Source organism: Anabrus simplex, chromosome 6 (assembly GCF_040414725.1).
Source record: "Anabrus simplex isolate iqAnaSimp1 chromosome 6, ASM4041472v1, whole genome shotgun sequence".
In the NCBI taxonomy this organism is placed as follows: Eukaryota; Metazoa; Arthropoda; class Insecta; order Orthoptera; family Tettigoniidae; genus Anabrus; species Anabrus simplex.
Genome location: NC_090270.1, coordinates 83,406,532 through 83,419,119, shown reverse-complemented (window position 1 = coordinate 83,419,119; position 12,588 = coordinate 83,406,532). Strand labels below are relative to the sequence as shown.

Below are 12,588 nucleotides of genomic sequence, written 5' to 3'. Positions count from 1 at the left end.
TTAAATATTCCTCGGTGTGGTAAATAATAACACAGATCTTTGTTTTCTTCCTCTGGAACCTCTTCAATGTTGTCCTTATTTATCCACTCCTAAAATACCTTTCCGTATTCCTCAAACTTTCCTTCCATTTCTTCTCTCGATTTGTTTTCCACTGGATCAGATATGCCTATGGTATACAAGTTCCATAAGTCAGCTATCAAGGTGAGGTTGTATATAGAGCTAGAGTGTCACTCTCCCCTTCCTTCAGTCTGCCTGTCACAGTCCAGCCAAGCGCAGTCCTAACGGCTACCAATCCTGATTCAAGCTTATGCATTTCATCCATCAAAATATTTCTAGCAACATCAGCTCCTATAAGAACTTCAACGTCAGCTGGATCAGTTCCCACATCTGAGAGCCATATCTCCCTCATCTCCTTCATCCAGGGCCCAAACTTCAACTTTGGAATTTTACCACAAAATACCTTCTGGTCAATTAACTGCAACATTGTACTATATGAACCATCGCAGCTGCTCACCTCTACATTGTACACATGGTGGTCTCCTTCACAGATCTCAGCGCCTCCAAACAACTTATGAATCATCGTCTCTGTTTTCAAAGGTTTGTACCCCATTTCCTCAGCTGTCTTTTGCAAGATGTAGGATCTCTGGGATCCACTGTTTATCATTGCTCGGACCTTCTTCTGCTTCCCCTTATGTGTCAGCTTGATACACAATGACACAATGTTTGAAGAAACACCTCTTTTGTGGCACTCTGAATGTTCATGGAGATATTGCTCTGGTTTTCCCCACCTTCCCGAGTTCTATGTTCAAGTTTCTCTTCAGCCCCTTTCACATTTAGTTTATGGCACATAATAACAACATGAGGGTTAGTGCACAAGGGGCCTCGAATGTGTGCAGCAATTCTTGGCTCTGTGCCCTAACTTCAGACATGCAAAAGAACAGTTTTCTTTGGCTAGCTTGTTACGCTTTTCTTCCAAGCTCATTTATTGAGCAAGGTGACATTCCTTACTCTCATGTGGTTTGCTGCAAAACACACACTTTTGCTTCTTGTCATCAAATTTGGCAGAGAACAACGAACTCGCAGTTGGTAGCGATGTGTCTTCAGAAATTTTCCCTTTTCCCTTCTCTTGTTTTTTTTCCTATCGGCTAAACCAAAACCTGCCTGTGCAAAGGTAATCCTTTCTTCTCCCTTCACTTCATGTTTGAGGAAATTAAGAAGAGTTTCCAGTTTATCTTTATGTGGACTGATAAAATCTTCATTCCCTAATGATTGATTTCTGAGCCATACCCTTAATACATCTTCAGATAAGCATGATTCTACGAGGGGGAAAAACATTGACCCATATTTATCCCTGGTTACACCTATGGATTCTAATGCTCTTAACTTGCTCTCTAGCGTATCATACAAAGCGGCTATCCCTGATTTATCTTTCTTATGGGACACATTCTGGATGACTAACACAATAAGCTCCCTAACGTAATACTCACTCAAAAGATCTTCACGTCCAAAATGTTCCTTCATACACTCTATAACCTTCGGATAGTTTTCGGCAGTGGCAGGGAAGCTATTTACCAGTTCTCTGGCTCGACTGTCAGGTTTGGTGCACTGGATCAGATACTGAAATTTACCTTCAGATTCTATATCACAATCATCGTGGATTCTTTTAAACATGCTCCAGAATCTGAGCCAATCCTTTATTTCCACCCCCCCAAACTTGGCTAGTTCCAACTTAGGTAGTTTTAAATTCTTTTTAGCTGTAGATGAAATATCCGATCTGTGCTCTCTAACTATGCCTATATTTTCAGTACATAAATTCATCATCTTTAACTTCGTCCAAATTGTCTCTATATATTTCAGTTGCCTAATACTCACGGTTATAAACATCATCCTCTTGTTCTAATGTTAGTTCTAAAATTTTTTTCACCTAGTGGGGAAAGGTCAGCACATAACCTCTCCAGTTTCATCAGCATCTTCTGTGCCGATTCTAGCTTAACTACTTCACTAGTTAAACTTCACATTAGTTCGTTATACACCTTTGTAAACAATGCCCGAATTGGTTTACGTTGTTTCACTAATCTTTCCATGGTCGTGTGTCGTATTTTTTACTGACAAAAGAAATCTTACGTACCGTATTCTGTCGCAACTTTTCTTACTTTACACATTATTATCACGTTGAGGTCAACATATTGTTTTGTTAAGGGACTAATTCACCGAACTAGTATTAACCACAAAAATAGGACATACTATTTATTGCACAGTGACACAAACATGATATATACGCATGGCTACCGCCTTTACACATCACTCTTTTGTCTTCACTGTCCCATCAGGCATCACACACCACCGAGTCCAAGTAAAACATTGATATCCTGCCAGTGTCCACCATTTTTGAGGCCAAGAGCAAATAAACTTAACCAAATTTTTGTAACATAAATCTTAATAATTATATTTTAATTATAAATCAGGTGCCTGATTTAACCATGAGGAGGTACAATGACTGAAGATGCCTTCAATGAAAGGCGAAACATGTCTCACATTTCATAAGATAATAAGGATCAAATCCTAATTGTATAAGACTATAATGTATTGAATAGGTGGTTAAATAATAAATTAATTAGCATCCTACAAGTATAGTAATCTTCAATACGGAACCATAATGATATTTATCACTTGCAACTGCACGACTTGTCAGGTGTTCGAGGAGTTCTGGGGTGAGGGTCTTCAACAAGCGTTAAAAAACCAAGTTGAAACCACGTCTAAACGTTGAGGGGTTGGGCGGCCACCCCTCATTACAGATGTCGGATGTCGTAGGCTGGGCAGACTGGTAAAACAGGATAGGCAGAGAACTGTGGTTGAACTAACGTCAGACTTTAATGCTGGGCAGAGTACAAGTGTGTCTGAACACACAGTGCACCAAACACTTTTAAGGATGAACCTCCGCAGCCGATGACCTATGTATGTGCCAATGTTAACACCACAGCATCGGCAACCACGAATGAAATGGGCCCATGACCATCATCACTGGACATTGGCACAGTGGCAGAGCGTTGCATGGTCTGATGAATCCCGATACATTCTTCATTGAGCCGATGGGAGGGTGCAAATCCGTTGTCTTCCAAGGGAACAGCTCCTTGACACCTGTACTGCGGGACGGAGACAAGCTGGTAGCGGCTATTTTATGCTCTGGGGAACATTGAAATGGGCATCCATGGGTCAGTGGAGCTCATGCAAGGTACCATGACGGCTGAGAAGTATTGTACACTGGTTGCAGACCGCGTACGCCCCTTCATGACAGTCATGTTTCCCAGTGGCAGTGGCATTTTCCATCAAGGTAATGCGCCATGCCACAAGGCCAGGAGTGTGATGGAGTGGTTCGAGGCACACAGTGGCAAGTTGCAATTGATGTGTGGCCCTCAGCTCACTAGATCTTAACCCGATCGAACACATCTGGGATGTGATTGAACATGGTGTCAGAGCTCATCGCCTCCCTCCCCGGAATTTACGGGAATTAGTGACTTTGTGTGCAGATGTGGTGCCAACTCCCTCCAGCGACCTACCAAGGCCTCATTGCTTCCATGCCAAGACGCGTTGCCGCTGTTATCCGTGCCAAAGGTGGACATATCGGCTGTTAGGTAGGTGGTCATAATGTTCTGGCTGATCAGTGTATATTTCGGTACGTAGTTTAAAGTCCATTAAAAAATTGATACTACGCATCATCCTCTCTTTTTTCCGATCAACCGTTCACCCCTTCCCAGGCATTAGAACATATAATCGACATTTTATTGGACTTTGCAGAATAGCATCAGTCCCCAGCAAATTCAGAGGTACATTCTGAGCATATAGCTGAAGTTTTGTACGGTTTTAGTTTGTTTGAACTAAATACTTTCTGAACCTTCAACAATCAACAATAGGTTCACACAACTAGTTAATTTTCCATGGAATTTGCTCCTCTCATAAGAATGAAAGGCTGTTTATCAAACTCTCTAAAAAATTCTCATATAATGTACTTTAAATTTGCAAATGGCCTTTAAGTTAAACTTACTTCAGTGTACAAAGGTTCTGGTGAACAGACTTAGAGTCCATCTTGCAAATGATTAAATATTGGTAAACAGACTTACTGCAATGATTAAAATATTAAAAATAGTGTTTGTGGACCACTGCATTTTCCCCCCCAGGAATCACCTGTTATTTATTTTAAGTTAACCGAGCTTGATAGCTGCAGTCGCTTAAGCGAGGCCAGTATCCAGTAATCGGGAGATAGTGGATTCGAGCCCCACTGTCGGCAGCCCTGAAGATGGTTTTCCGTGGTTTCCCATTTTCACACCAGGCAAATGCCGGGGCTGTACCTTAATTAAGGCCACGGCCGCTTCCTTCCACTTCCTAGGCATTTCCTATCCCATCGTCGCCATAAGATATATCTGTGTCGGTGCAACGTGAACAAAAAAATAAAACAAAAAACAATTTTTTTAAAAAGTTGATTGCCTTTTCTTCTTAACCCCCTTGCAGACCTTATAGACTGTGTAAAATAAATACATATTTTGTTCTTTCTTTGTATTTCTTTTCTTTTTAAAGTGTTTTGAAGAATTTCTGCAACGTTTGCTTCAAAAACCTAATCTACGTGGCAGTGACTTGTTGCATTCATTCTTGCGGTCACCATCTGAATTCGTATCAACAACTGGGGGCATCACAGGTGCTATGCCAGAAGGTCTAGGTCGTATGATTCGTCGATCTGTGCCTCTGAAACTTCGGAAAGAGCGAGGTCAACATTTAGATACATTCCTTAATACATTCCTCTCTTCCACTGAAGGAGCAAAAACTAGACCAAGGTATGTATTACTGTTATCAAACTTCTGAGTTACATTGGAGAGTTCATAATAAGTTTTGCAAATCATTTTTTCTCTTCTTCTTCTTCTTCTTCTTCTTCTTCTTCTTCTTCTTCTTCTTCTTCTTCTTCTTCTTCTTCTTCTTCTCCTTCTTCCAGGTTCTCTCTGGGTAGGGTAGTGTACCAAAGCCCTCCACCTTACTCGATCTTTCCACCCTTTCTCTTCTAGTACTTTATTGCTATCGCCTCCTCTATTTGCAATACAGTCCACAACAGAGCTCCTCCATCTCGTTCTAGGATGTCCCCTAGGCCTCTTTCCAGTCTCTCTATCCATGAATGTTCTCTTTGGTATTCTCTCTCATGGCATTCTCATCATGTGTTCAAACCATTTTAGCTTTGCTATATCAGTATCTTCTTGAAGTTTACACACTCCCATGTTCCTCCTTATTTCCTCATTTCATATTCTATCTCGTCTTGTCTTTCCCTGTATGCTCCTCAAGAACCTCATTTCAGCTGCTTGTATCTTACTTTGGTTCTGCTTAGTTAATGTCCAGGCTGCTGAAGCATAGGTCAGTATAGGTTTATAATAGGATGAGTATAAAACCTGCTTGCACTTCATAGGCACATCTTTGTTCCATACAATGTCTCTCACACACTGGTAGAAACTTGCAGACTGCTGTATTCTTAAATCGATTTCTCCATCCAAATTTTCATCTTATGATATCACGCTGCCCAAATATTAAAAAATTTCACTACTTCAAGAGGTTCATTTCCTATTTTTATCACTCCCTTGGATTTTCTGTTACCTCTTATCATGATCAAAGTCTTACTTTTCGCAGTACTAATCTTCATTCCAAAATTTCTTATCTCCTCATTCCATAAATCATCTTGTGTCTGTACTTCCTCTTCATTATCTCCCCAAACTACAATGTCATCAACAAAGAGCATAGACTTTACTTGCTCACCCATCATCTTCTCCTTGATATGTAGAATTCTAACCATGATGATAATGAAGAGTAAGGGAGACAATACACTTCCCCAGTCCTAAGCCTGTCTCAACTCTGAACCATTCATTTTGACCCACTTTGGTTTTAACACAGCTCTTGCAATTTTGGTACAATACTATTACCATCTGCATTGTTTCATTCCCAATCTGTGCCTCTGTCAATGTTTTCCATACCAAATTCCTTGGGACACTGTCATGTCCTTTCCATATTCTCCTGTACAAGTGTACATAATATTTTACTAATATACTAATATTTGTGACCACGATGATCTGTTTGATCTTGGCCAAGATTGTTTTACTTTTGTTGTTGTTGTTGTTGTTGTTGTTGTTGATGATGATTATGATTATTATTATTATTATTATTATTATTATTATTATTATTATTATTATTATTATTATTATTATTATTATTATTATTATTATTATTTCAAAATAATCAAAGAGGAGACATGAAAAATTTCATGGGGTTCATTTCCTTGCAGTTTATCCCTCCTTCTGAACAACAACCACAATTACCACCATCCTTCTGCTGTATTTCATGTATATAGCTTGTATGATTGACTACTGATCTCATTCCAGCAAATTAGATTCTTTCGTGAACATTATATTTAAATTGTACTTTTTTTTTAATGTCGCACTGACACAGATAGGTCTTATGGCAACGATGGGATATCGAAGGGCTAGGAGTAGGAAGGAAGTGGCTGTGGCCTTAGTTAAGGTACAGCCCCAGCATTTGCCTGGTGTGAAAATGGGAAACCACGGAAAACTATCTTCAGGGCTGCCGACAGTGGGTTCGAACCTTTTATCTCCCTGATGCAAGCTCACAGCTGCGCGTCCCTAACCGCGGCCAACTTGCCCAGTAAATTGTTGTGTTTTAACTGGGGCCTTAAGGCTGGATACCCTTCCTGATGCCTTGTAATATTTCAGGTGAAAATTCCACCCTAGGTTTCACTTAAATTTGAACCTTGACCATCCGGGGGGAAATCCAGAAGCTAAGCCACTCCACTAATCACTTTACCTTGTGGCTATCTGAACTAACCTTGCAAAATACAGCACAGAATTGTAGACTATATTCAGGTTGCACTCAAACAGCTATTTAACCATAAGAAAAATTACTTAAGAAGTAGGTAAGGCATTTTCATGAAGTGATAGTTGTCATGTCTTCATATCCCGTCATTGCAGATCTAAAAAAACAATAATATAGAAAAGGAAGACATCTTCAAGGATGTAATATGCAGTCAGTGACAAAATGAGTAAAGTATTCAAGAGGGATGATCCAATTTGGATGTAATTTGGTACATATACATGCCATCAATGATGTGAAAATGATTAGAGCTGTAATGATCTATGCATGAGTGTGCCCCACAATATAGCAATAGATAGTGTTATGGGACTTGTCCTCCTGAAGGTATCATCACCTTGAAGAAGGCAAAATACATTTTGCTGGATGTTTGGAGGCTTGCGTGTTCGGCCCAAGCCGGACAGGTCTAAGGTGATGATCCAGACTAAGAGTGATACTCTGATCCTCCAGGTTGAGGGTTGGGCGTAGGGTTAACTCCCCTACCTTGTAAAAAGACAAATGTTAAGGATGCCTAAAGGCATAGTACAGAAAAAGCGGATAACTTGGTGACGACCCGACGAGAAAAATGGCTTAAGGGAAGGAAAAATGATATCATAGTAGCAACGTGAAATATAAGGACATTAAAGAGACGTGGCAAATTGAAGGAATTAAGGAATGGACTGGATAAGTATGGAGTGAATATAGCAGCATTGCAGGAGCTAAGATGTTAGGGGCAAGGGATGATAATGTCTGGTCAACATATACTGTTGTACAATGGAGGAGGAGAAGGCAGTAATGGCACAGGATTCCTCATACGAAAGTCTGTAAAGCAAAGCGTGATTAACTTTACTGCAATCAATGATAGGATGTGCTCTTTGAGACTTCAACCAAAGTTCTTCAATGTTACAATGTTTTGTGTGTATGCCCCTACAGAAAAAGCAGAAGAGGAGGAAAAAGATGCATTTTACACCAAATTGGAGGATGAAATTAACAGAGTTCAAAGACATGACATGAAAATGATCCTTGGAGATCTAAATGCAAAGATTGGAATTAGGGAAAGAAACCTTGCACGTTCGTCAGTAATGATAATGGTTTGAGACTTACAGACTTTGCGAGTGGGAAGCAGATGATAATGATAATGATAAAGTACTTGGCACCCACGGAAAAACATAAAGAAGGAGACATGGATATCACCAGATGGTGTAACAAGAAATCAAATAAATCATGTTATCATAGAAAGGCGGCATGCATCAGACATCATAGATGTTAGAAGTGTTAGACGTGTTGATGCTGATTCAGACCATTATCTTGTGAGAATAAAATACAGACAAAAAATAGACTTGTCAAGGACGGAAAAAGTAAGAAGAAAGACAAAGCATAATGTAGAGGGTCTGAAAAATGAGGTATTGCAAGAAAAGTACAAGAAGAAAATAGCAGAATCTTTGGAAATAAGAAAGGAGTTATGGGAGAAAGGAGAAGTGGAAAGTAAGTGGGAGATACTGAGAACAGTTATCAATGAAGTTGCAGATGATACTTTGGGGAGGAAGGAACGTGTAAAGAAAGCAGAATGCTTTGATGAAGAATGCTTAACCATAATTCAAGAGAGGATTGAAGCTAGGAAAAGAATGCTTCAAAGGAGGACAAGGCAAGCAGTGGAAGAGTACAGAGAGAAGCGGAGAAGAGCCGATAAGATATGTAGATCCAAAAAGAGAGCTTTTGAGAGAAAGAGAATCAAAGAATCGAAGAACTGGATGAAATGAAGGATAGAAATGAGGTACGAAAGTTTTATGAGTGTTCAAAAGATTTTAAGAGAGGATTTCAACCAAGAGCTGTTTTCTTTAAGGGAGAATGGAAACCTCATCGGTGACAAAAGCAAAGTGCTCGAAAGATGGCAGGAGTATTTTTATGAGGTACTCAATGGAAATAATGAGGATGATAGAGAAGAGGAAAACATCAGTGATGATGGGGAAGAAGGAAAATTGAATGAAGAGTTAATAGAGCAGCCAGATTTGGAAGAGGTCAGGATAGCAATTAAAGCATTAAAGAATAACAAAGCCCCAGGTGAAGATGGGATGGAGACAGAACTGTTATGATATGGGGGTGAAGGAGTAGAGAAGGCTGGTCATGAGTTGATAAAGGAGGTTTGGGTGAAGGAGGAAATGCCCAAGTATTGGACATTGGGCATAATATGTCCAATACATATGAAAGGAGATAAGGTAGTATGCGGAAATTACCGAGGGATTACTTTGCTGGATGGAACTTACAAGGTTTTCAGTAAGATATTAGCTTCAAGACTGGAACCATGGATGGAAAGGATGCTAGGGGACTACCAAGCAGGTTTTAGAAAAAATCTCTCTACACTGGATCAGATTTTTATATTGCGACAATTACAGGAGAAGTTTTATGAGTATGACAAGCAGATGCACCAGCTGTATGTTGATTTTAAACAGGCATATGACAGTCTAGATAGAGACAAAATTTATAAAATTATGAGAGAGTTTGGAATCCCAAGGAAATTGGTTAGGTTGACAGAAATGACCTTAAAAACAACAGTATGCAAGGTGAGAGTGGAAAAGGATCTGTCAGAGGCATTTTTGGTTGAAAAGGGGCTGAGAGAGGGGGATGTTCTCTCCACACTCCTATTCAATTTAGCACTGGAAAAAGTAATACGCCAACTACCCATCAACCCAGAGGGAACCATCCTTAACAGATTAGTACAAGTGATAGCATATGCTGATGATGTGGCAATTATTGCACGAAACGAAAGAGCTCTTGAAGAGAACTATGCTTTGTTAGAAGAGAAAGCACGGGACTTAGGGCTAGAAGTGAATATAAATAAAACAAAATATGTGAAGATGGGAGAGACAGAGAGAGCAAGAGAAAGGACCACAGTGAGAATACATGGGAAGGAGTATCAGAGAGTTACAACTTTCAAATATCTAGGCTCAATAATAACTGCAGACAATAAAACCTATGTGGAAATACAGGAAAGGATAACAAGTGGGAACCAATGCTTTTACGCCTTGCAAAATATGTTTAAATCCAAGAATGTCTCTAGGAATACTAAAATAAAAATATACATATGAGTACTAAGACCTATAGTGATGTATGGCTCAGAATGTTGGATGATGACTTACTAGAGAACAGTGGTTGTTAAGGTGGGAAAGGAAGATATTGAGAAAGGTATTTGGAGCAGTTAGAGATCAGGATGGATGAAGAATGAGGACAACTGCAGAGCTGCAAGGATTGTTTGGCCAGCCAGATATTGTTGTTAAAATTAAGCCAGAAAGAATTTGGTGGGCTGGTCATGTTCAGAGAATGGCAGAAACCAGTACTGTCAAAAAAGTCTTTATAGGAAAACCAGAAGGAAGAAGGAGGAGAGGAAGGCCCAGGAAGAGATGGATTGATGATGTTGAGGATGACCTTAGAAAGATGGGAGTTAAATGCTGGAGGAGGAAAGTCGAGGACCGGGACGAATGGAGGCAGGTGATTAAGGAGGCCAAGGACCTACATGGACTGTAGTGCCGACCAGTAAATAAGTTATGAGACTTGTGTTGAGTGTCATTCATTCTGGCAACACAGTAAGGGAAGGTCATTAAACAAAGGAGTCTGCCTCATACACACATTGCATAGCATTATCAGCACTTGATGGAGTGATAGGAGGGGACCATTATGAGCCACCATGAGGCTGAGTTATGCTACTGTCAGACGTGCCAGACATTCAAGTGTCATAGTGTCATGATAGTGAGATCAAATGTTACATGAGGATACCCATACACAGTACATCATGAAGAATTCAGTCAAAAAAGACCGACATCAAAGGTAGATTACACCATACACTATACCATGGTATCTGTGCCTGATACCTGGACATGATTACTGAATTCTCTACAACATCCTGTGACATCCCATTTCATGTCTCTGTAACTGGCATCAATAAGACTATGGGTTCATTGTCCCATTCATAGGCTACTGTTAACACCAAAGTAGAGATGGCTACATTTGGAGAAGTACGTAACTGGGAGATATGAATTATGACGAAAAGGATCACATTGTGTTCAGCAATAAATCTCAGTTTTATATTACCATGGATAACCATTATGTAAGAGTATGAGTTGATTTGACTCTTGTTTGTTCCTTTTGAATTCTGGTAGTGATTTGGGGATGCTGATAACACAGGGGTACATCAGTGTTGTCCTGCATCTTATGTGTAACCCCTTTATGAAACAGCACCATGAATGACTCAGTTTTCCAACAAGGAGACACTCATCCACACAGGTATATATGTCTATGAACTGCCTGCGTCATATTGAAATACAGTATTCTGATGGAACGGCTGTGGGATCATTTCAGACATCTACTCTGACCCATTGCTGCTCTGCATGATATCCAGGGGTAATTACTACAGCTATGGATGCCTTTGTTGGCGTGACCTAGTGTTTACAGTGCACTTGGTCTTCTGCTATGGGCTAAATCAAACTTGTTACTTTCATTGAGTTGTCTCAGTCTCATCCTTGACTTTGGCAATATGAAAGTGACTGGAGGTATGAGCAATGTGTTTTTTTTAATGATATTTGTTTGTGGCGTAGACCTCTGTAGATCTTTTTCCACTACTTGCACCATGTGATATGAACCTGCGTGTAGTTGTAATTGTGGAAGTGTAGAGTGTTGAATGTGAGGAAAGGAGCGTTAAGGACAACACAAACACCCAGTCCCCAGGCCAGGGATATTAATCATTTACAATTAAAAACCCCTGACCCAGCCGAGAATCGAACCTGAGCCCGCCGGGTGACAGGCGGACACGTTGCCCCGTACACCGCGGGGCCGGACATGAGCGATGTTAGTAATGCCATTCCTTATGCAAGCAGTCCCTGTTATGAATGGTGTGAAAATGTCCCTCATAGGGTGGGTTAGTACATCCATTTCAGTTGGCTAATAGCAACTTCCGGCTTGGTGAGGAAAGGAACGGGGAACTACCTCACTCTTCATTTCCCTAATACACATCTTCAGTGATGCCTAGGTCATCATTGACAGCTGATGGAAGATCTGTTGAGGATCAAACTAGCCTTCGGGCTGAATACTCTATATACACATGGTTGTCTTACCTCAGGAGTAGATGGGACCTCTGAACTGAATTCCCACATGTATCCAGGCCTTAGGAAGTACAACATTTTACAGGCATGGAACAAGCAGTATGTCCTTAGTGCTGACTCTGTCATCCATTTCTTCTGATATTGCAATCATTGCGATACAGTCACACATCCTTTCAACATGTACAGTTTTATTTCCAACACTCTTTTGTAAAGTTTAACTATTTTTTAGTCATTGAGTGTATATACAGTACAATGCCAGACCTGTGGTGTAGGTATAGTAATGCCTGCCTCTTGCCCAGAGGCCCCAAGTTTGACTCCTGGCCAATTTTGGACTGAGGATTGAAACAGGACTTACTTATCCTCGTGAAATCATCTGAAGAGTTGTCTAATACAAGGGGCAGTGGAACCAGTTAAAAAAGCCAAGCAATGCGGCAATACATGCTGACCATGTGGCACTCCAGTATCTGCAGGTCACGTAGCTGGGCAGCAGTCATTTTGGCAGGTCAAGGTCCTAATGAGTTGTTGCACCACAAATGCATGAATTTATGTACAGGAATTGCAGCCTAAGGTGTGCGAGCAACTTCTGGTTGGGGGACAGGGTTTCAGA

General features: G+C 40.4%; 1 protein-coding gene across 1 annotated transcript in view; it reads left to right on the top strand.

Moving 5' to 3' along the window:
* The window catches only part of LOC136875492 (sorting nexin-14), a 137,196-nt gene that overhangs the window by 86,971 nt on the left and 37,637 nt on the right, over positions 1 to 12,588 (top strand). Inside the window, exon 14 of the mRNA XM_067149037.2 lies at positions 4,573 to 4,826. Coding sequence (XP_067005138.2) covers positions 4,573 to 4,826 — 254 coding nt within the window. The remainder of the gene's footprint in view (positions 1 to 4,572; positions 4,827 to 12,588) is intronic.